This window comes from Notamacropus eugenii, chromosome 2, assembly GCF_028372415.1.
Source record: "Notamacropus eugenii isolate mMacEug1 chromosome 2, mMacEug1.pri_v2, whole genome shotgun sequence".
NCBI classification, from domain to species: Eukaryota; Metazoa; Chordata; class Mammalia; order Diprotodontia; family Macropodidae; genus Notamacropus; species Notamacropus eugenii.
This window is the reverse complement of record NC_092873.1, coordinates 332,580,748-332,604,779: the sequence shown is the minus strand read 5'-3', so window position 1 is coordinate 332,604,779 and position 24,032 is coordinate 332,580,748. Positions and strand designations below refer to the sequence as shown.

Genomic DNA, 24,032 nt, shown 5'->3' with positions numbered 1-24,032 from the left:
TCATCCTCAAAAAACATTCATTATCCTGTTACCTTTGCTAGCTAATGCCTTATACCTTGTCTTACCTTCTCTGCTAAACTTTTTGAAAAAGTTGTCTACACTTGGAGCCTCCACTTCCTCTGTTCTCAGTCTCTTCTAAAGCCACCATAGTCTGATTTCCAATCTTCTCTTTCAACTGAAACTGCGGTCTTTTCACTCACTTGTGCCTCTGCTGGCCTTTCCTTAATCTCATCCTTCTTCAGCTTTCTGTAGCATCTGATATCATTAATCATTATTTTCTCTTGGGTGCATGCTTCTCTGTAGATTTTACTGACACTGCTTTTTCCTGATTCTCTTCCTACCTCCCTGAGCAGTGTTTCTCAGTTTCATTCATTGAATCTTTATGCTTGTCCTGCCTCCTAACTATGGGTATATCCCAGAGTTGTATGATGGGTCCTCTTCTTTTTTTCCTCAGAGCTTTCTCTCAGTGAGCTCATCAGTTCAATTATCATTTCTAACATGAGTCCCAGATCTGTCTGTCATACTGTAGCAGAAAACACCCTGACATACACAGGAGGGCCTGCTTTCTTTGATCTGCTTTTCTAAAAGGAAAGGCAACTATTGGGGGTGGGGGTCAACAATCACTTTAATTAAGCTCATGTATCATTTGCTTAGTTCAGGGGAAAAAATCAGCACCCTGAACTTCAAAGTTCAGAAAAAATACGGAGAAACAAAGATGAACCAGCAGAGAGGGCTTCCACGTGTCTGACATAAGCAATATATACATGATAAATCCACAGACAGATCTAACTATCTGACCATACATACATGGCTACCAGAGTGGGGAAATGGGGCTCCTCAGCTGCGGCCCAGAGTCTTGTCTGGCCAAACAAACACTTTTAACGAGTAAGCCCCAAAGTAGAACCTCACCTCAGAGTATTTATACATTTTTCAGAGCCAGAGGGCATCACAACTCTTGAGAACAAGAACTTCATTAGAAAATTAAACAAAAGGTGTGGACCTCCCCTAATCAAGGTTTCCTTAATGGGCAAGCCCATTAATGGGTGGAGAAGATCTTTAAACTCTCATAGTTACCATTACACATTCCCAAGTCTGTCTTCTGAACTGTAATTCCACATCTACTGCCTACTGGAGAAATTGATTGACTTTCCCTTGAAATGCACTATACTTGAACTCTTATTAAATCTTGGAAAAATTTACAGCCTCAGCATCTCCCTTGACCCTAAACTCTCATTCATCTATCAGAGCCAATTAGTTACTAGATCTTATCATTTCTACCTTTATAACGTCTCTGCTCATTCACACAGCCCTCTAGTTCCGGTCTTATGCAGTGACCTTCTTAATGGTCTTCCTGCCTATTGTCTCTCTCAACTCCAATCTTCTTTCACACTGCTGTCAAGCTGATTTTTTCTAATGGGCAGTTCTGATCGTGTCACCTAATCTCCAACCCCTTCTTAAAAAACTGCAGTGGTTCTCTCCTACTTCTGGGATCTAATATAAAGTCCTTCCTTTGCTATTTAAGACTCTTCTCAACCTGGTCACTTCCTATCTTTTTTCACCCTTTACTCCTTTCCACACAACTCTCCTTACCTGTGCCTCTTAACATCTCCACCTTCTTTCAAGACTCAGCTCAAATGGCACCTTCTGCAATACTTCCCAGTCCCCTTAGTCACCTGAGCCCTCTCCTCTTAAGATTACTTTCTTTCTTCTCTGTATCTATCATGCATGTGCCTACTTATTTACATTTGGTCTCCTCGATTGGTAAGGAAACTCCTTTATGTTTTTGCCTTTATATCCTGAGAGCTTAGGACAGGGACTGTGCATAGTAGGTACTTAATAAATGTTGTCAATTGAGCTTATTTGGTCCTTCCAACTTAGGTACAGAGATGATTATGGAATTAAAAATGAGATTTGACATAAAAGGGCCATTCCATTAATAAATTATATAAGTTGAATTAAGTAATTGCTAAACTCAGAGAACTTAAGGATTTAGCAGAGTTTTTGTTCCTTAATTAAATGTTTAGGAAAAGGAGGTGAGTTGAGATACCTTTAGCATCAGTTATAGCATAGGTAGGGGAACTAAATCTATTTAGCACCCTTTTCCTAGACTTAAAAGCATTACAAAATCGTATTTTTCCTATTGGTGTTTTTTCAATTTTTTTACTTTCCCTTTATTTTAGTAGTGGCAGTTTTGGTGGTAATAAACAAACTGTTACTGGACTTGGGGGCAAATGGATTGTTTAATTGGATATTTGTAAGAGACTAGAGACAGGGACATTCCCTCTCCCCCAACAATTCTAAATCTCCCCCGTCCCTATTAAGCCTTTTTATGAATAACAATACAACAAATTAAATTATTCACTGGAAATGAGTACAGATAGTCAATAAACATTAAGTAACTACTATGTGCCAGATACTGTTTGCAATTGCAAGTCATTTTTATTTGGCTTCATGATGTCTTTTTATATGTTCATTTGAGTGTAAGTGTTTTGAAATTTGTCATTTCACATAAAATAATGAAGGGTCTTATGATATGTGAGTTGGAAAGTTGTTCATTTTTCCTTACTGAACTTTCTTCTTCACTTTTTTTTTTCTCATAAAGCATGCTGGTTTCTCACTGGTTCAAGGTTTATCTTCTCTCAAAACTTCCCTGGAACAGAAATGTCAGATACTTATACACACACACTCACACACACATATATGCATATGTACACATATTTTTAATGTTTAAAAGCAAAATTTGACTTTGGGAAAATTGATGATCTTAGTTTGCTCTTAGACACATTCTCTGTGTAGATTGTCCTCAAATTACCTGATAATTTTCTATTTTCAATTTCATTTTGGCCTAGCATACTGTGATTTTAATAGTCTTCCTGTTCTTGAAGACTTGTTGAAATTCTTGAAGATGAGAAATATTAGCCAAGTTGGATGCTTTATGTAAATTGGTGTTGGTGGTAGGAATTTTCCTTAGCTTGCAGATGAGGAAGTGGGATTGGAGATGTAGATAGGCAAATGACTTTTGTATTTTTTATGTCATGTTTCGATTATTTCAGGAATTCACCATTTTATATGTGTGTATGTATATGTATATATGTATATAAAATTTTAATTGTATTCAGGATAATTTGGTTTTTCTTCCCTTTCTTATAGATCAAATCTTATACCCAGCTGAAGATCTCAGGTCTTTTTCCGTCTGCATATTGGACTGGTCAAGCTCTAATTGACTTTCCCTTATTTTTTGTTGTTCTTGTTTTGATGCTAGGAAGCTTATTTGCATTTCACTATGGAGTTTATTTTTATGCTCTGAAGTTCCTTTCTGTGGTAAGTTAATGTCTTTTATATGTCAGCTTGTCTTTGTATACTTTAAAACAATACTTTGAAAGTTCTACAATTTTTTGATGTATGGTTATTTACCAACATAGATCATTTAATCTTCACTTTCTCTTTTCCTCCTTCTCCTCTCCCATCTTTTACCAGAAAAATGAATTGCATTTAACCAAGGTGGTCTGCAGACACTAGTTACTCGGTTTGTGACTGAGCAGTATAACTTGGCAAATCTTACTAAAATTATGTTCCTTTGAAATTGCAACCTCACTAGTAGGTGAACTTCAGTGGACGATTTATGAATTACTCTGTTTTAATAACCAAATCTATAAAGTGTCCTGGCCATTATCACTTAGCTAGCATAGCCAGTATGTATGGTATTAAGATTTTGAGGAGTTGAAATAATAATCAGCATTGTAAATTTCTTGAGAGCAAGCAAGAGATAGGTAGGTCTATGTAGTTCTCCTTATATAGTGCCTAGCATGCTACTATATACAATTAGGTGATAATATATGCTTTTTTAAGAAGTGATCACATTTTATAGTTCTGTCAAGGAGACAAGGCCACTTTCTCACATCCTAGTTAATTTACCTTTTATGATTGTAGGGGTGAGTGGTTTCCTGTAGCCTTTCTCCTACTTTTTGAAATGTATCTCACCGTTGAAAAGCTCGTCATTTCATAATAAAATAAGATTTAAATTGCATGTACTCCTGAAAGAATTATTCAGATAATTTAAATTTACAATAATGTTTGAAAAAATTAGACACTGTGAAGTTTGGAGGAAAGGGTGCTGGACTTAGAGTCAGAAGGGAGTGGGTTCGCATTCAGTTCCAGCTCTGACTAGCCATACAAGCTTGACTCCTAGTGTCCTCATGTGTAACGCATGGATACTGATACCTCTGTTGCCTGCTTTAGAGAGGGAGGGTTAGGATTGGACTGTGATTTCATTAATTTGAGAACTTTCAGGTAAGGAAATTCTATCAGTGCAAGTCAGCACTTTCCCTACAGCATTGTAGTCTTAGAGGATTTCCTAGAGCCCTGAGAGGTTATATGACTTTGCTGGCATATAGCTAGTTTGTGTCAGAGGTGAGACTTGAACCTAGGTGTCCCTGACTCCAAGGCTGGCTCTCTGCTCTGCCATGCTGCCTCTCTGTTGACAACGAATGTACATGAAATGATTTTCAAATCTTAAATGGTTATATGAGAGGCAGCATATTATAGTGGACAGAGGCCTAAGAGTCTGGAAGAGTAGCATTCAAGCCCTGGGCATATTTATGGGGTGTGAGACTCTGGCCAAGTCATTTAATCTCTCTAGTCACAGGCAACTGAAGGCCATAAGTGGCAGAGTAATTACTGACCTGTGTTAGGAGAATAGGTTTCCTCACTGAGAGAATGAAGTCATAGATCCTGCCCGAAACGTAATGGCTCTACAAATGTCAACTACTATATGAATTTTTTTGTAGTGGGAGGAAGAATAATATAACAAATAGAGCAAAAGGTTCCAGTTGTCTGATGTGCAAAGGTGTGGAAGGACTTACATGAAAGTAAGGTTGGAGGTTTTAAACCTAACTTCAACTATTTGATAGTTTTGCCTAAGGGAGAAGAGAGGAGGAACACTTAAGTAATTTACTTCAAACTGCAAGTAAAATTCCAGGTTTTTGTTAATAAAGATTACTTTGACACCAACAATTAAGGTACTGGTTAAGCAAATTGTATTATATTATGGAGGAGGAAATGAAAGTAGTGTTAAATTCAAACAAGAAGTCTTATTTTCTTTTGGAGGTTACAGATGACTATTTTGTTTCTTACTGACTTTGTGCTTTGTTTCCTGCTAAGTTTGATTAATAATGCACAGATGAGGAACCTTTGGCCTGGAGTCCATATTTAGCCTTCTAGGTCCTCAAGTGTGACCCTTCAACCTATCCAAACTTCACAGAACAAATCCCCTTAATAAAAAGATTTGTTCAGTAAAGCTTGGACTCAGTCAAAAAGACAATACCCAAGGACCTAGAAGGCCACATGGAGCCTCAACACTGAAGGTTCCCCAACCCTGGTGTAGGAGAAAGCACATGGTATTTGGTTACAAATCATGGCTTGGCTACTTCGGGCCTCAATGTCCTCAACCATAAAATAAGGGGAGTTGAACTAGATGGTCTCTTAATTGTCTTCCCAGGTCCTATAATCCTATATTAAGTAGATAAATACACTTATCTCTCAGTTATCATAAGTTAGTGAAAGTGTATTAGTCATGAGGATATTGAAAAATGCATTTGCATATTCTATGGAATACTTTGGTATTTCATATGAATATAGGTTTATTTTAGGAAGTCATAATTCTTCAAAACTACAATAATGAGATTACACAGCAGAGACTAGCCCCCAGATCCCTGCTTTTCATGATGAAAATCTCAGACAACTGCAAAGCACTAACCTAGCATAAACATAAAGTTATTGGTTTAGATTTTTCTCTCAGGTGGAAGTGATTGTCTTTAGTTTAGGGGTCCTATGGAGAAGCAACAAACTTCATAGGGTAAAGGAAAAGTAGACTAATGATGATTATTAGTAAAGAACTTGGTAACCTAGTACTTTACATAATTTTATTAAAAAACTTTAAGACCTAGATATGTGATAGATAAGGAGAAAGGTGACAGATTCCATCTTAAATTATCAAGCATTTGTGTAACTCTTATTTCTTGAGAAGTCAAGGAGCACAATGTAAAGAGTAGATTTTTTGCTCTTTTAAAATGTGACTCTGGCATTCTCTGTTGCACATAAATTTTTCTGGCTATTGATATTTTTTACATAAAGCATGCTTCTCTCTTTTTTCTGCAGGTTTTTTGCCTTATTGGTTATGTACCATCTGTTATTCTTTTTACCTATGTTGCATCTTTCACCTTCAGAAAAGTTTTAAATACTAAGGAGTTTTGGTCATTTATCTACTCAGTGGTAAGTTGTATTTTACTTTACTTTACAAAAATCTGTTAATTCTTAGTTTTCTTATGTTTCTAGTCCTAAAAGTCTTTTAATTGCATTCAAATTTTCATGAGTAAAATACGTGCTGTGGTAGCATCCCTTTTTGAGTCATTTGTCACATCTGTTTATCAGTACTATCAGTAATTTTATCAAGAATGGGAAGAAAATATAGGTAATTGAGTGTAGTTTAAATGTCTAAGGACATTTATGTCTATTTTCTCAATTTTTTAGACGGCCTTGGTTTCCATTGCAGTCACTGAAATAACTTTCTTTATGAGATACTACACAGTGACAGCTGTCCTTCATTATGCCCTCTGCATAATCAATCCAATCTATCCACTCTTAGGGTGCCTGATCTGTTTTATAAAGGTAAGTTTATTATCTCAGTCTATATATATTTAATAAAAGCCAAAAAAATCTTGGAATTTGATTCTTTAATTAATATTAGAGGTTCTTTCTCTCTTTGGCTAGACATTAGTAATACAACCAGTTAATAACTGGTGAAATTTTAGTAAGTTCCCTTTTAGAATGGAAATTCTTTAATGAGGAGCATGTTTTTCATGTTCTGTCATGCTTAGCACAATGTAGGTAAGTAAATATTATCACGGAGGAAGGAACATCATTTTAAAGATTTTTTTTTTTTTAAATATGAAGTCTGGACTAAATGTTAAAATATCCAGAATTGGAGTGGGAGGAAATGAAGCATAAAGGGATTTTAAGAAAGATTAATTCATCTAAAGAATGAGTACCTACAATGATTGGGTCACTTGATTACAAAAAAAAAAATTGAGTTCTGTCTTAGTAGGACCACTGATTAACTCTATGCCAATCACATAGTAGTTCTACCTCTTAATTAGTGCTGGCCCTGTCTTCAATAGACAAAAATGTTTTAGGAACCACTGCATGAATTTAGATCGCCCCCAAAAGAAGACTTTGCTGAAACATAGTGGAAAACCATATACTTGTATAAATGAAATCATAAGAACTGACTTGGTACTAGAAAAGGAATGTTTATTATTATTATTATTGTTATGTTTATTATTTAATTTTGATCATAATTTATTTTCTCCTATAGAACACGTTTAATGATTTAATTTTTTATGTTAGATTTCATGGAAGAATGTACAAAAAAATGAAAGCAGTTATAATCCATGGGACAGGCTTTTAATAGCTGTTTTATCGGTAAGAATCCGTTCAGTTCTTTGCAGTTGTATGTTATTTTAGCATGCTTTTGACTTATAATCATGTCTTTTAAAGTATTATCTGATTCCTTCACTCTCAAATAAATGAGTGTCTATGAAAGATGATAGTTTGATAGTTTGACTACTTGGAAGTATCTGCTTACCAAACTGAGGTCAAGCTTGGATGGTGATGCTTTGATTTCCCACATATATTTCATTAAGAAAAGACTTTTTTATTAAATTTCTGGTCTCAAAACCAATCCAAGAATGCTAACTAATCCCAAAAAAGATGATCTTGGGTCTTGTGTTCGTTTATTTATTCACCATGTAGTCATTTTAGGTAATGCTGTCATTAATGCCTTTTGACCACAACCTCTGATTATTTATAGGCTAAAAGATGACTCAGCTTGTTTAGTTTTATTTCAGTTGTATTGAATTGTTTATATGCATAATTATTACATACACAGTTATTTATGTACAATAAAACAAACTTTTCTCATGAAATTTGCAGCAAGAAATATTTCACACTTTCTCAGGAAATTTCATTCTCAGGAATTGTGAGAAAATGTGAAGGGTACTGCGTATTATAAATTATTTAGTTCTTTTTGAATTAGTATTACTTTAATTTCTTAATCATATAAGAATCTCAAATTGTTCTGTGAATAATTCTTTGGCTTGAGAAGGAACCAGACTTATTTGCATTTTATTTCATAGTACATGAAAATGCTAACCAGTTTAACAATGAGTTTTTAGAATTTGTTCTTTTTGTTTTAGCCTTATTTGCAGTGTGTGCTGTGGATTTTCTTATTACAATATTTTGAGAAGAAATATGGAGGCAGATCAGTAAGAAAAGATCCGTTTTTCAGGTCAGTTCAAGTTCAAAGAATGAGCTAATTATAAGAGAAATTACTGATACTAACTTGAGAGTGTAAATTTCCTAATATATAATTGTCTTGAAATCTCACATTGTTCCTTTATATACATATAGAATCTTTTCAGCTAAACTCAAAAATAGAAAATTTCTGGAAGTGCCAAACAATGAAGATGAAGATGATGATGTTAAAGCTGAAAGACTAAAAGTTAAAGAGATGCTAACTTGCCAGTGTTGTGAAGAGGTAACCTTGTCCTTTTAAATTTACTGGTTGGAAAAATGCTCATTTCCTAGGATATTAGAAATAACCCATATTAGGTTTGTAGCGAGAATAATAATTAATAAACATTTATTAAGCATGCATTAGCTGCCAAGCATTGTGCTAAGCCCTGGGAATTACATGCATGCACACACACACACACACACACACACACACACACACACACACACACACACACACACACACACACACACACACACACACACACACACACAAACAAACACCAAATATGAAACAGTTCTTACCTGAGGATATGGGGATATTCTACTGGTTGTGTTGGAAGGGGAGGACAGCAGAAAGGAGATATGAAGTAGGTAATACATAAAAAAGTTTTCATTAACCAATCTCACGTACACTGGCCAGTGGAGTTACACCATGCTCTAGTTGAAAAACTAAGCGCTGTTTTGCATTTGACAACCAAAATTCAGGTCCCAGTTCATTTACTTTTTATTTTGTCAGAAATTGCCCAGTTACATTTTAATTTGGGTGCTTTGAGAGTATTACAGACCTTTGGACCATGTGTTTGACAGCCCTGATGTATAGTACGTGAAATATTTTGAAAGAAATATGAGTGTTCCACAATGCAAAGAAGTTGATAGTGGTACCTATGATCATTTGTTTGTTTTCAATGATTGCAAGTTGCAAAATATTACAATTTACATATGCCTTGTTAAGTGGAATTACAGTCCACTTACAATTTATATCATCTAGTTTTAACTAAGGTTATCCTTACAAAGTATGCAAATGGATTTAAAAAATTCCTACAAAGAAACTGTTGGTTGAAGATAACATTGGTATTGCAAACATGCATAAACAACAGAAAATGGCAGAATTGGCACTTCTTTTATTTCTAGTGGGAAGCTCTTTATCAGCCAAAGAGGTAGGAGTTTATGAAGTAAAAATGACATTCTAATCAGATCTAACAAGAAATTGTCCAAAAAAGTTCAAAATTATTTGAGATAATGGATTTATATCCATTGTTGTTAACAAAAAAATTAACCTCACCCTAAGTAGGTTGTGAATAGATTGTTGGTCCTGGAATCAGGAAGACTTAAGTTCAATTTTAACCCCAGACAGTTTACTCTGTGACCCTGGACAAATCACTTCACCTCTGTCTACTTCAGTTGCTTCATTATAAAATGAGGATAATAATAACATCCAGCTCACAGGGTTGCTGTGAAGATCAGCTGAGATAATATATTTGAAGTGCTTAGCACAGTGTCTGGCACATTGTAGAGGCTTAACAAATGCTTGTTCCCTTCTCCTTCTCCTTTCCATTCCCCTCTCAAACAATGCTTTGCCTTGAAATATTGAAGAGAAAGACTAGACTAGACCTTTGGTTATATAGACAAAAGGGAATTCCTGGGTTAGGTAACTCCCTTCTTCAGTGCAAGTCAGCACCTTTTCTGCAACTTACACACATAGAGAATGGCCTAGAGCATTGGGAAGTTAGTGACTTGTCAGGATTGTACAGTTAGCATGTGTCAGAGGTGGGACTTCAATTCAGATCTTCTTAATAACCAAGCCAAGTTTTCTACTATGTTGTTTTTTTGAGACTAGTACCTAATAGTAATATGAAGCCTGATTATCATGATAAGCAGAACATTTAAAAAAACTAAACTTTTTTCCTCAGAAAACTATGTGTATCATCTCTTAAAACTCATATATGCATGTTAGAAATTTAAATATAATTTCATAAAAAATTTTGTATGATGCAATATCTTCTGATTTGTTTGTAAGAGTAACTGGTTGGTATTTGGAAAGATGGAAATTTGTTAGTCAAATTTCAACAAAAAAATCTTTGCTTATTTGGTGGATACAGTTGATAAATGAGTATTACGACTTAGTAAATGCTGCCAGTGATGCATTTCTTCCACTTGGATAGAGCATTGGCTCAGTATTCAGAGGATCTCGCGCCAAATACCACCTCTCATACTTCTTACTTTGGGCAGGTCCTAAGTGACCTTAGGCAAGCCATCTGTGGTCCCAAGTTTCCTCATTTATAAAATTAGAAGACTAGACTACATGGTTTTTGATCCAAATCTATGATCCTATGAAGCAGACCTTTGGATGAACATATCACAAAGTGTTAAAATATTGACTGTCACTTGACAGCCATCTTCCCTTGGACCACTGGGGAAATGGCTCCAGAATCCAGAATTCAAGAGTCCTAGGAATTTTAGTGCTCTCTGACCTCCAGCCCCCATAGCCACAACCAAAAAGAACAATACTTATGTAAAGAGGCCCTCCAGGGTATCCCTGCCCCACCAACGACAACATTGACCTGTTACTAGATCAGTAATAAGCAGGTAAGACAAAAAGACCAGGAGCAGCAGTACTCCCTCATATTCTTTCCTGTTTAACACCCTCCCCCACCCCAATTCAGTTACCAGCTTGGTGTCCATAGCCAGGGGAGCAACCCTTGTAGAGATTCAACCTCTCTGCTGTCCCTTCCTCCTCACTATCTACTGAAGACTAAGAAAACAAAGTTCTTGGCATCAAAGTCTTTGTCATTGTCAGATTGTTCAGTATAAGAAACAGGTGAGTTTTATCAGTGAAAATCCCATGAGACAAAAATGCATTGCCAGCACCCTAACAGTCACTAAGCCTTTCCATCTGACTTGCAGCTAGAGTTCTTTCATACATATGACTCCTCCCTTATTGGAATGGAAGTTTCTTAAGAGCGGGAGTTGTCTTTTCTTTTTGTGTCTCAAGTTCTTAGTACAGTGCTTTGCACATTGGAAGCACTTAAAAAATGCCTTTTCACTGATTCATTCCATAGAAAAAGATAGAGTCTGGAAAATAAAAGTTTATCAGAAATTCTTGATTCCTTTAATTGGTGATTGAAAACAAAAGTCAAATTAAAGAATTAAGTTAATACAAGAAGACAAAGAGACAACAGCACAAAGAACAAAAACAATTCAACCTCAACTAAAATCTTTAATGTAGAAGCTTGAGAAGCAAGAAAATAAGAAGGAAGGAGAACTCTTGGAGTAATGTGTAGAAAATTTCTGATTTTCTGAATGGCCATAAGACATGTGACATTACAGAGACTGCAAATAAGATAAAATGAAAAAAAAAACAACAGCTTGCACACCATTAACAAGATGAATGGTCTAGTAGTGAGTAAGAAAGGTAATTGAAGCTCTAGATTTTCTCCAAAACAAGAAAGCTGTGGGCATAGATAAGATAGATGCTTATTAGCCCAAACACTTCACAGTGGCATGTGAATTATTAGCAAAGCACTTTACCTGCTTCTCAGATATGGTCTTGATCTCCCTTTTCTTAACAGAAGGCATCACCCATCTGCTATCAAAAGATGAAATCACCAGTGACCTTTCCAAATATATTTATGGACCTTATACAAAACTATACACAACTTACATTGCTAAAATTTAAAACATTTATGAGATAACAAAATTTAAAACATTTATGAGACAAAATTTAAAACATTTATGACATAACAATATTGTGGGCTGAGGTACAAAAAGTGTGTGCCAACCTATAACACACTTTTAAAGAGCAACTTTTTTTATTACTGATCCTGAAATTGTAGAACAAGCCACCCCAAAGTACCATGAAATTTATCGATTATTGCAAAACCTTTACTTAATTTCATACTTGTGGCTAATTCATGCAGTAAAAATATATAAAATAAATTCAAGTATATATATATATATATATATATAGTAAGCACACTGGGGTATTTTATATTCTTTGACAAAAGTGTTCTCTCTTTCTCTCTCTCTCTCTCTTCCTCCCCCTTTCTTTCTTGGAAGTTCAGTAGTATTGGATTTATTAACTTAATTGCTTAAAATGTATATTTTAATATATAAACAGAAAAGACAATGAAATTTTGAACTTATATACAGTTTTCTTTTTAAATATATATTAAACATGGTTAGTACCAACATTGTTCTGTTTGTCTGAATCCCCTCATTAACTTTCTTCTGTTCTTTTCTGTGTAGGTCTTTTCATTGTTTCATTGGTGTTATTGCCTTTTAACTCCTACCCCTCACCCTGTACGTCTGCCTTGTAACAAATAAGTAGTCAAACCAAACAGATGAACACATTTGCTATGTCTGAAAACGTGTGTCCCGTTTGCCCCTCTAGTTCATCATTTCCTAGCCAAGAGATGGGAAGCATGCTTCACCATCAGCCCCCTGGAGTCATGATTGCAAGTACATTGATCAGAATTCCGGAGTCTAAGTTGTTTCCCCTAATACTGTTTTCATTATGTAAAGTCTTATTCTGTTTAATTTACTCTGCATTAGATTGTGCAAAAAGTGTTGTCTTTAAGAAACATCACAATAATGTTAAGAATAAAATGAAACATGATATTTTTCATTTTAACAGAGCCCATCAAGGTTGACCAGGTAGTGAGAAAATCTACTACTACCAAGGCATACTTTTCTCTTTGATTTTTTTTTCCTCTTATATTCCTCCTCCCTCTTGCCAGGGGCTGTCCAGCATCCATCATGGCTTCTTGAATGGTCCCTTGGCTTAGAGTTGGGAATCCCCAACTTTATTCTTTCTTGTCAGATGGAAGACCAACAGGCCTTATCACCTGCCATATTCCTGCCTCCAGGTTCTTCCAGGCCTTACCATTTGCCCTGCTTTTATGCCCCACAGACTCCAGGCACTTAAATGCCTGGTATTGCCATCTCCTCCATCAGTGTACTCTTAGGACTTTACCACTCTACAGCTGAACTTTTTATGACATGTTCTTTCCCCCAATTAGATTATGAGCTCCTTGAGAGAAGAGGACTATCTACCTTTTTCTGTTTTTTTTCTCCCAGCGCTTAGCATGGAGCTGGGCTTGGTGCTAAATAAATGCTTTTCCGTATTATAATATTCATTTATTTATGTTTCTATGTAACATTAAATCTAATATCATCTCTCCTAAATAAAACTAAGTATGGTTTCCAAATTAAAGAGAAAACTTAATAACTTTCATTTGCTTTAGGATCAAATATAAACTGCTGTTTGGTTTTTAAATCCTTTCGCAACCTTTCTCCTCCCTGTCTTTCTAGCCTCAAACATTACTCCCCTCTGTTACTGTGCAGTATAGCCAAACAAGTTTTCCATCTATTATGAACAAACAATAACATCAGGGAATGGTGATATGACTTGAACTTGACTTTGTTTTGAATGAGGGAGGGCTGTGCAAGGTAACCACTCTCATCTTCTCCTGAGTCATGTGCATCCGGTGACCAAATAGTCATCAATATGGCTGGAGATGGTCCAGGTTGCAACAGTGTAACAAACAATACTTTAGCTTGCAACTCTGCCTCTTTTTGCAAAACAGCCTTTGTGGTAGCTGTTCTCTACCCCTAGAATCCACTCCCCTCCGTATCTCAGCCTTACAGATTCTTTCTCTTCCTCCAAGATGTACTACCTTCTACATGAAACCTTTCCTGGTGTCCTGAAACTTTTATCAAACCAGCTTGTCGTTCATTACTCTGTATTTATTCTCTATATTAACTTATACTGAGAGAGGCAGGGAAAAGAGACCTTGAGACCACATGTGGTCCTTTAGATCCTCAGATGCAGCCCTTTAACTGAATCCAACACATTCACTTAATAAAAGGACAAGTATAAAAAGTATGTCGTATACTTTTGTTTTCTTTCCTTTTTGAAAGCAAGCTATTTGTGAATAGGTATTATTTTGTTCATTGTATTTATATATCCGTAACCTTATACTGGATTGATTACATAGGTTTAAATACAGCAGTCTGTTAGCTTTTATTCTTTGTCTGTAATGAGCTCTTATCCTTTTCTGGTTATATATCCTTTTGATGCTATTTGTACACTGCTTTAGTCACAGTTCATTTCTAGCAATATGTTCTGTCTTATTTACACTCATATGATGTCACACTCATATGATGTCTCTTCATTGCCTATTTGATTTCCTTAGAGATTGTGGTATTCTTTGATTTTATGAAAACAATAATGGAAGAATTCCTATGGGGTTTATTCAGTCAGTGTCATGTTTTATGGTAGAAAGCTAATTTTTAACCATTCTTATTATAATGTTTCTTTTACTAGAAACCAGCTATTTTGGTTAGTAATTTGCTTAAAGAATATGATGAGAAGAAAGATTTTCTTCTTACAAGAAAAAGAAAGAAAGTGGCAACTAAATATGTGTCTCTCTGTGTGAAGAAAGGTTGGTATTAAATTAATTTTGTCTCCTAGGAAAATAGCTTCCAAATTTTACTTAATTTCATATATGATAAATTTATTTTTATTTTTTAGGAGAGATACTAGGGTTGTTGGGACCAAATGGTGCTGGGAAAAGCACACTTATTAATATGTTGATTGGTGATATTGAACCAACTTCGGGTCAGGTATAGTATGCTTTTTTAATTATAGAATACATATGTGTATGAATTAAATTTTTATTGAAGTAATTTTCATGCTGACAAGTTAAGATTTGGACTTTTCATTAATTTCAAATTTTGTTCCAGCATTTATTTACAGTGTAGCAACAGACAGATCACTGTCTATTTTCTTATCAATGAAAACATTGTTTTCTTTTTAAAATCATTGTTGAAAACGGATCCATAGAACTTAGTGAAAGATTTGTAATAATGTACAGACACTTGGGATATAAGCTTTGCTTTTTATCACTGACAAGCTATGTAACTTCTAAAAAGTCACTCAGCTCAATTAGTGGGAAAGACAAGCAATATAAGTAAATAGATGGTTTTAAAGTAAAAGTGGAAGTTGATAAATATCTCAGTAAAACTGGTTGTTTTGTTGCTAGAGGTATGTTTTACAGACATAAGTTGGAGATTTGTATTTTTGTGGACAATTCAAATGGACAGTTTTTGTTGCTTGCCCTTTGCTCTGGAAGAGAACCAGTGGCATCATGGAGGTGATTGATGTCTTTGAGTGAAGCAGAGCTGTGCAAGGTCATCAGCCTCACTGTCTTCTCCAGAGTCATGAAATCCACTGGCAAGACAGAGGTCAAGATAGATGGACCAGGATGCACTGGGTGACTTTGGTTTTTCTCAGTTAAGGTATTCACCGTGTCTCAGTTTGTCTGAGGTCACTTCAATTCAGTGACTTAAGGGCCAGGTAAGAATTGTAACAAAAGATGGCCCAAGTTATCCTCACAAAGATATCAGTCTGGGAGGGGAAAGACCTTCAGTTTCTGGCAAAAACAGTTGCTCTTTATACTCATTCTAAACTATTCCAATCTGAACAATGAGCCACCAAGTCTTAGGCTGGGGCTATTACTGACCATTTAATGAAAGCCAGAAGTTTAAAGGGTAGTCCAGTAGATCTACTTAAAACATAATGGGCTTCTTTTCAAGTCTATTTTTGGAGATCTGTATTTCAAGAAATTTCAGATGAAGAGGGAGGAGGAGGAGGAGTAGGAAAAGAAAAAGAAGGAAGAGGAGAAGATGATGTGATGATGATGATTTTAGTATTGATATTGTTTTGTTATATATGGTATCTTTACCCACAAGACAATTTCCCTGTTTCTGTCTTTTAACCTTATCTGTTTTTACTGTTGCCTGTTCTGAGATCATAATTGCTACCTCTGTGCTTCCAGATTCACCTGAAACATTAAAAGGTGCTGCTTCAGCCCCTCTTTAATTCTTTGAATCTTATTCATTACTCATGTTGTCACTACTATTTTATGTGTGAGTTTATTCCATTCACATTTGCAGTTAGGTGCACTTTTTATGTTTTTGCCTTCATCATATTTCATTATAAGGTTATCTTGCTTTTCCTCTCAGTCCCTTTTTACAAAGAAAAATGGAAAGAAATGGAATGACAACACCGTCCTCCTTTTCTTCACCAATCCTGATTCAAGTTTTTACTAAGTCTTTCCTTTTTTCTCTTTCTTTTTAATCCTACCTTTATTATCAGACCTTTGTAGTTGAAGTTTCTTTTGCTTGTGACTATTCCCTTCACAACCCTGTCTTTCAAACCTCCCTTTTCCCTCTTCTTGTTCCACCTATTCATTGTTCATTTTGATGTTTTTCTTGACTAAGCTCTTTGGGTGTATTCATCCTTCTTTGTCCAATTCACATAATAATGAAGTTTTTGAGATTGTCTGTCATGTCTCCTCCATCTATATTTTATATATTCTTCTTTTCCTGTCTCTTGTGATTATGTTTTAAACATCCAACCCAGCTCTGGTTTTCTCAAAAGGAAGTGCATGAAAAAAAATCTATTCCATTAAAGGAACGTTAACAACTACACAATTACACTTCGTTTTGTAGGATACTGTTTTACCTTTTGTGAGTACATCATCTTCCAGGCTTTCCTTTATTTTATAAGTTGTTGAATAATCTTGTGTGTAATCCTGGCAGTGGTTTCTTATTATTTGATCTCTCTCTTTTTTTCCTTCATTATTTTTTTCTTTTTCCTGTTAGCTCAGAATTTTGGATGTAGCATTTGAGGGGAAGTTAAAGTTGGGGTTTCAAGTGCTGACTTGTGGGGTTTTTTTCTGTTTTCACTGTCTTTTAATAGTTTCTGGAAGTTTTCTTTTATGATTTCTTGAAACATAGTATCCTGATCTCTTATTTGGTCATGGCTTTCAGGAAGTTTGATGAGTCTTAAACTATTTTTCATTTATTCTGTTCTTTGTCGTAAGTTTTTTACTAATATACCTCAAGTTTTTAAACTTTTGTTTTCATTTTGTTTTAATATTTCTTGTCATATCATTGAATTTTGTTGTATTCTGTTTGCTACATTTTGTCTTTCTGAGTATCAACTACTTGAGTAACATTTGTTCCCTTATGTTGTTTTGTTTTTTTAAAATAATTTTTATTAAGAATTTAATAGTTATCAACAAATATTAACATTTCCAAATATGAAGGAAAGAAAAAGATTTGCATAGGAAACGCTGAATCTCCCCTGTATGTTTTGCTGTTGTTTTTTTTCAAATGTGCATCAATTTTAATATTATAATACCATTAGTACTTTTCATGTCTCTGCCCTCTGAATTTCCTTTTGCTCTCTTCTATGTGTTTTTGTCTACTAACTAATAATTAAATATAAATACACCAGTGAGAGCTTGTGAACTATTGTTTTAGTAGTGTAAACCCACAGAGTACCTTAAACCTGGCCTAGTAGTTACTCCATGAAATTTCTATCCTGTTGGTGTCTGGTTGGGGGGGTAGCTTATGTGTATATGTTGTTTACTGTGATAGAATGTCAGATCTTTGAGGACAGGGTCTGTTTTATTTTATCTTTGTATCCCTAGAAACTAGCACAGTGCCTAGTGCCTAACTGGTACTTAAGAAATGTTAGTTTGATTTTTTATTGGCTGCAACTTGGAAGAATTGGAAATATTAGAGATGGTGGTAAGAAATGAGGTATTTTTCAGGACAAAGCCAGATTTCCATGAGCCAGAAAGTTCAATTCAATAAATTAAATCAGTTTAACAGACAATTTTATTCAATGCTTAAAATGTGCAAAGGCCCTGTGTGAGGAGACAAAAAAAAAAAATGGTTTTTACCCTCAAGGACTTTTAATTCTGTAAAAAAATGTAAGAGGAAGATATTTAGGATGTAGAGGGATGTTTGTTGTTGTTTAAACAGTGGAAACAGAGTTCCAGAAGGGAAACTTGGAATGGGAGGGTAAAGGAAAGATAGCGACCAGGTTGAAGTGGGTACAACTAGAATTTAGACGTGTTATAAGAATATGGGAAAAATTGACAGGTAAAGGTATTTTTTGCCTCATCAGAAGACTCTTCTAAATCACAGGCTTTAGTAAAGCTGGAGTTAAAACTGACAGTAAAGTCAGTATTTGGTACCAAAAGCAAACAGCCTTTAGAATAAATTGGCCCCAGTTAGAATAGTAATGTGAAGGTATCTTTGCTTATGTGTAGCTTTCTCCTTTGCGTAGTCTTCCAAATTCATTGTGGTGATGGGGGGACAGTTGGGCCAAGGTATGGGGGAGCTGCAAACATATTGAAATTAGCCTTCAAATGAAGTTCCTTGGGTTGAACCCCCTAGGTTAGTTGTAGTGGGGGAAAGGTGAGGCAGGCTTATGGAGGTTGAGAAGATTCTAAGATAAAAAAGAAACTTCTGATGATGACTGTTTAGAATCATCTTGTGTGTCATGACCTCTGGTTTAGATATTATCTATTACCTTTTATAATAGCGTTTATCCAAAAGTAATATAATTCTGATTAGTTCTTGACCCAGATGATGATCAAGTATTCAGTTAAACAATTATCTTTATGTTAAATTAATAATATTTAATGCACCAATATTTAGTAAAAATGAATTTATGTTTAAATAGGTACTTCTGGGAGATTATTCCTCAGAACTAACTGCTAAAGAGGATGATTCTATTAAGTACATAGGATATTGTCCTCAAACAAATCCGCTTTGGCCAGATATTACATTACAAGAGCACTTTGAAATATATGGGTCTGTGAAAGGAATGAATAGGAGTGATGTGAAAGAAGTCATAAAAAGGTAACAGGTTTTTTTTTCAATCTGTATTTGTGCTTGTCTACTTACATAACTGAGTAATTTATTTGTGGAGATGATTAAAAAATGGTAAAAACTTTAAAAAAAGACACCCTATATTTTTGCTTGTTTGTAAAGTTTGTATTTTAAAAATTATCTGTATCATTTTATTTATGAAACCATATTCTTAATAGAATGAGAAACTGAGATGATTTTGTTCTTATTTACGAATAACAGCCATCAATTAATTTTCTTCCTAAAACGATTGGCATTTATGAGACTGATAAGCTTTTTTATGGATACTTATATCAAAGGTATACTATATTTATGTCGTCCATTTTCAGAATCACAAGTGCACTTGATTTAAGAGAACATATTCAGAAAACTACAAAGAAATTGCCTGCTGGAATAAAGCGAAAGGTACTCCTATTAGAAAATGAATATATGTGTATTTTATTGTTTGCATAGTGCTTTGTGTTGTTGTCATGGAATTATTAGTTATTTTTATTTCTTTGTTTCTAGTTGTGTTTTGCACTAAGCATGCTTGGAACTCCCCAGGTTACTTTGTTAGATGAACCATCTACTGGTATGGATCCTAAAGCCAAGCAACATATGTGGTGAGTATGCATGCCACAAGAGAAACAAAGAACATTAAATTTTACCATATCCCAACCAAAACATTTAGAGAATCAAAATTATTTGACTTAAGAGAGTTGTGGTATTACCTTTGAATTGTAGGTATATCTCCTTTGGAAAGAACAGTGGATGGGGAAATAGGACACTTGAGTTCCAGTACCTTAGCTGGTAACTGGCTGTGTTTCTTAAGGGTAGTCATTTTATCTCTTGGAACCCTCATTTACACATCTGTAAAATGAAGATGTTAGACTGGCTGACCTTTAAGGTTCTTCTTGACTCTAACATTCTGTGATAGCATAGGAAGAAGATGCTGAAATCATAATTGTGGTTTATCAAAGTGAAAAGTCCTATTAAATATAATATAGCTTGTGTATCATTTTTCTTAAAATATGGGTTTATTTTTAAACCTACATTAAGTTATTATATGTATAATTAGAAAAAAGATACATAGTTCAAAAACATTTTGTAATTTATTATTTCTAAGGATTTATCATTTTTACAATGCATATTTACATGTATACGTTACATATATGTAATAGTTCTGAGTTCCTCAATTTATATAAAAGTAGTAATATTTCAAGAAATTTGGAATTTTAAATAGTTAACTCTCTTGTCCTCAATATGTAAAATGAGGGACATGGAAAAGATAATCTCACATTTCTTTTATCTGAATAATAACAATAACTTGCAGTTTTATAGCACTCCAAGATTTTCAAAGCACTTTACAAATACTGTTTCATTTTACCCTCACAACAATTCTGGGGTGGAGGTGCTGGTATTATCTTCATTTTACAGATAAAGAATCTAAGAGAGACAGAAGTTACATGACTTGCTCCACAGCTAGTAAGTGTCTAATGCTGGTTTTGAACTCAAGCTTTCTTGTCACCTGGTCCGGTATTCTATCCAGTGTGCTACCTAGATACATGTTTAACTTAGTTTTAATATTTGTCATTTAAAAAATATTACTATAAAATTACCATTTTACCTTGATAAAATAAAAAACATGAACACTCTTCTTTTTAAAACTTTAGAATAAAAGTGCAAATAAGAATAAAACAATTGAAATAAGATGGGGTGAAATAATGACAATAATATTTGATAAATTGTTACAAGTCAAATAATTAGCTTGAGACTTAAACAGCTTAGGTAATTGCAGTAAGACCTATTATATCTATAGTAACACAGAAATATAAAATTACAAACACCTTCCTTTGGGTTTCTTGTAGGAGAGCAATTCGAGCTGCGTTTAAAAACAAAAGGCGAGCAGCTATCTTGACTACACATTATATGGAAGAGGCAGAGGCAGTCTGTGATCGAGTAGCTATTTTGGTATCTGGACAGTTAAGGTAGGAGCCTGTAGTTAGTATAATATCTCAAATATATCATAATTTCAAAGACATGCAATAAATATACTGCTGGTCTATATTAAGCTTTTTTCTCCTTTAATTTAGGAGGAAGTCCTTACTTACGAATCAACTTGAGGAAATAATTTAGGTCCAAATATGGGTAGTTACCTCATTTAGATTTAATTTATGCATACAGTCAATAAAAATTTTTGTTTATGGTATTGGGTAACTTTTTAAAAATAGTGTTTTGGGATTTAAATATGACACCTTCCATTAAAGTGTGTCATTTTGTGTTTACATGTCTTAGGGTTTTTTTTTTTCCTAAAATTGCTACAGATGTATTGGCACTGTACAACACTTAAAGAGTAAATTTGGCAGAGGCTACTTTTTGGAAATTAAATTAAAGGACTGGATGGAAAATCTGGAAGTGGAACAGCTTCAAAGACAAATTCACCATATTTTTCCAAATGCAGTTCGTCAGGAAAGGTAAATAGTATTTCTTAATATCTCAGTTAAAGATAATCTGTTCTTTTAGGAAGATTTAAAATTTTTCATTTACTGGAAAATATATGCTTAATTATGATACTAAAAATGATACTATAGTCTAATAGTATGTCTATAATTATGGTTCTGCTGTTGACTTGGTAATTCTCATATTTTGATCTATAAGTACTTTAAGAAAAATGACTTTTTGTGCAATCAAAACATTTTTAAAAAGTGGAATATTGTGATTCAGGACATTTTATATGTCAAGACAGATTCCTACCCTGAAGCCTCTTAAAGAATATACCATTGGTGCATAAGCTTGAATTCAGGGTAGTTTTGGCAACATATGAGGCCTGCTTTCTGAGAACTAATCTTGCCAATCTGAAGAAATAAACCACATCTGCATTGATAGTGTCTTGAAAAATTAATTAGAAAACAAAAAGTAGTGTCTTCTTACTCCTACTCATCTTCCATTGAGCCACCAAAGTGATTCCCTAAAATATAGGTCTCACCCTTTGTATCGACAACACAATATTCACAGCACCCATGGAGGCCATGAATACACCGGCATAATTCTGAATCACAAAGTACAACAGACTCTCCACATAGAAGACAAAACCAAAACATTTATTCAGACTCCAGAAAACCACGTCCTTCATAGCAACAAAGAAATCCGTCATAGTAACCAAGAAGTCTATACACATTATCAGGCCTTTCCATAAACACTCACAATCCCAGCTGTCTGCTTCCTCTGTCTGTCCCAGCTCTGACTAGTCTGACCAACTTCCTCTCAGCTCTGCTCCAGCTCCACCTCTTCCTATTCCACCCTTCCTGCTCCACCCCTTCCTGTTCTACCCATTCACCAAGCTCCTCTCACCACAGATTCATGTGACTCAAACTCATGTGACTCAGGCTTCCATGTGACTTAAACAGGTCACATGGGCCTATTAATGGCTGAGAAAGATCTTCCCATTTAAATTACCATTCAAAATACATTAATTCCATTAAAAATACATTCACAATAGACCTTCTACTCAGTAAACTCCAGCATCTTCCTCTTTCCTTGACGATCAAATATAAACTCCTCTATTTGGCATTAAAAAGTTCTTTGTAATCTGGCCCCTTCTTAGCTTTCCAGTCTCTTTATACTTTATATTACTCCATGTGCTCTCCAGTTCAGCTACACTGACTTACTTCTTGTTCCTCACATTTAATGCCCTGCCTCTTATTTCTATACATTTTTCACTGGTTATCCCTCATGTAGAATGATTTCTTTGTCTCCACATCTTAGTTTCCCTGGCTTCCTTCTAGACTCACCTTAAATCTCACATTCTGCAGGAGACCTTACTCTGTTTCCCTGCACGCAGCTAGTGCTTCTCTTTGTTGAGGTCAGGGATTGTTTTTGCCTTTCTTTTTATCTCATACATTTAGTGAAGTGTCTGACACATTGTATGCTTAACAATTGTTGACTGTGGAAGGATGACCTCTTCGGTGACGTGAATTTGGCCAAGATGATTTCCTAGTATATCTAAGGACAATAATAAATACCATTTCATGAGATATGTGGTCATCTTGGGGAGGAGCCAAGATGGCGGAGTAGAAAGACACATATGCTAGCTCCGAACCCACAGCCCATAAAATACTGTAAAGAAGAACTCCCAACAACTTCTGGAGCAGCAGAAGCCACAGAACAATGGAGCAGATGAGATTTCTGTTCCAGAGAGACCTGAAAACCTGACACGAAAGGTCCTTCGTGCACTGGACCTGGAGCGGAGCCCAGCCCTGCCTTGGCCGAGCAGCTGCGAGAGGAGCAGATCCAAGCAGGCTTCAGGGATGGAATCTCCAGTGGCCGCGCAGGTCCTTCCACCCACAGGTGACAAGGGTCAGTGAGAGGGTCTCTTTGGCTGGTCGAGAGGGGAGTGGGGTGTCCCCATAACTAAGGCCCCCTCGGGAGGCAGCAGTGGGGGGTGGCAGAGGACAAGGGCTCCCCAAGCAGGCAGGAGCCTGGATCCATTGTTGAAGGTCTCTGCATAAACCCCCTGAGGGAACTGAGCCTGTGAGGTGGCCCTGCCCCCACCTGAGTACCTGAACTTAATCTCACACTGAATAGCAGCCCCTCCCCTACCCAAAGCCCTGAGGCTGGGAAGCAGCATTTGAATCTCAGACCCCAAGCACTGGCTGGGTGGATCTGGAGGTGTGGTGGGGGTGGAAAGAAAACTCAGGAGATATTTGGTCATCTCATCTTGCAGTATTCAGGATGAATGTAAGCAAAAGGGACCATCATGAAGAACATTGTTAATGTGCCAATGTTTGTTTCAGAAAACGAAGAAATAGGAAAATATTACAAAGGACTTGACAAGAATTATATACTTTGATATTCAATGATTTCAGTGAGAAGGTGGGACGCATATGAGAATTGGAAAAGGTACATTGGCAAATATGGCTCAAGTTTGAGAAACAAAGAATGTTGGAAAGCAGTGCCTGTGACAAGCAGTG

General features: G+C 35.4%; 1 protein-coding gene across 6 annotated transcripts in view; it reads left to right on the top strand.

Annotated features, from left to right (window-relative positions):
* Positions 1–24,032, top strand: part of ABCA5 (ATP binding cassette subfamily A member 5) — a 116,296-nt gene that overhangs the window by 82,702 nt on the left and 9,562 nt on the right. For 5 of the 6 annotated variants that reach the window (XM_072645529.1, XM_072645530.1, XM_072645531.1 and 2 more), the window contains 13 exons: positions 3,151–3,321; positions 6,157–6,270; positions 6,529–6,666; positions 7,405–7,479; positions 8,253–8,344; positions 8,467–8,593; positions 14,678–14,795; positions 14,885–14,976; positions 18,896–19,074; positions 19,413–19,488; positions 19,591–19,685; positions 20,931–21,050; positions 21,387–21,536. In XM_072645529.1, the coding sequence (XP_072501630.1) occupies positions 3,151–3,321; positions 6,157–6,270; positions 6,529–6,666; positions 7,405–7,479; positions 8,253–8,344; positions 8,467–8,593; positions 14,678–14,795; positions 14,885–14,976; positions 18,896–19,074; positions 19,413–19,488; positions 19,591–19,685; positions 20,931–21,050; positions 21,387–21,536 (1,547 nt within the window). The other variant, XM_072645533.1, reaches the window with a different exon arrangement.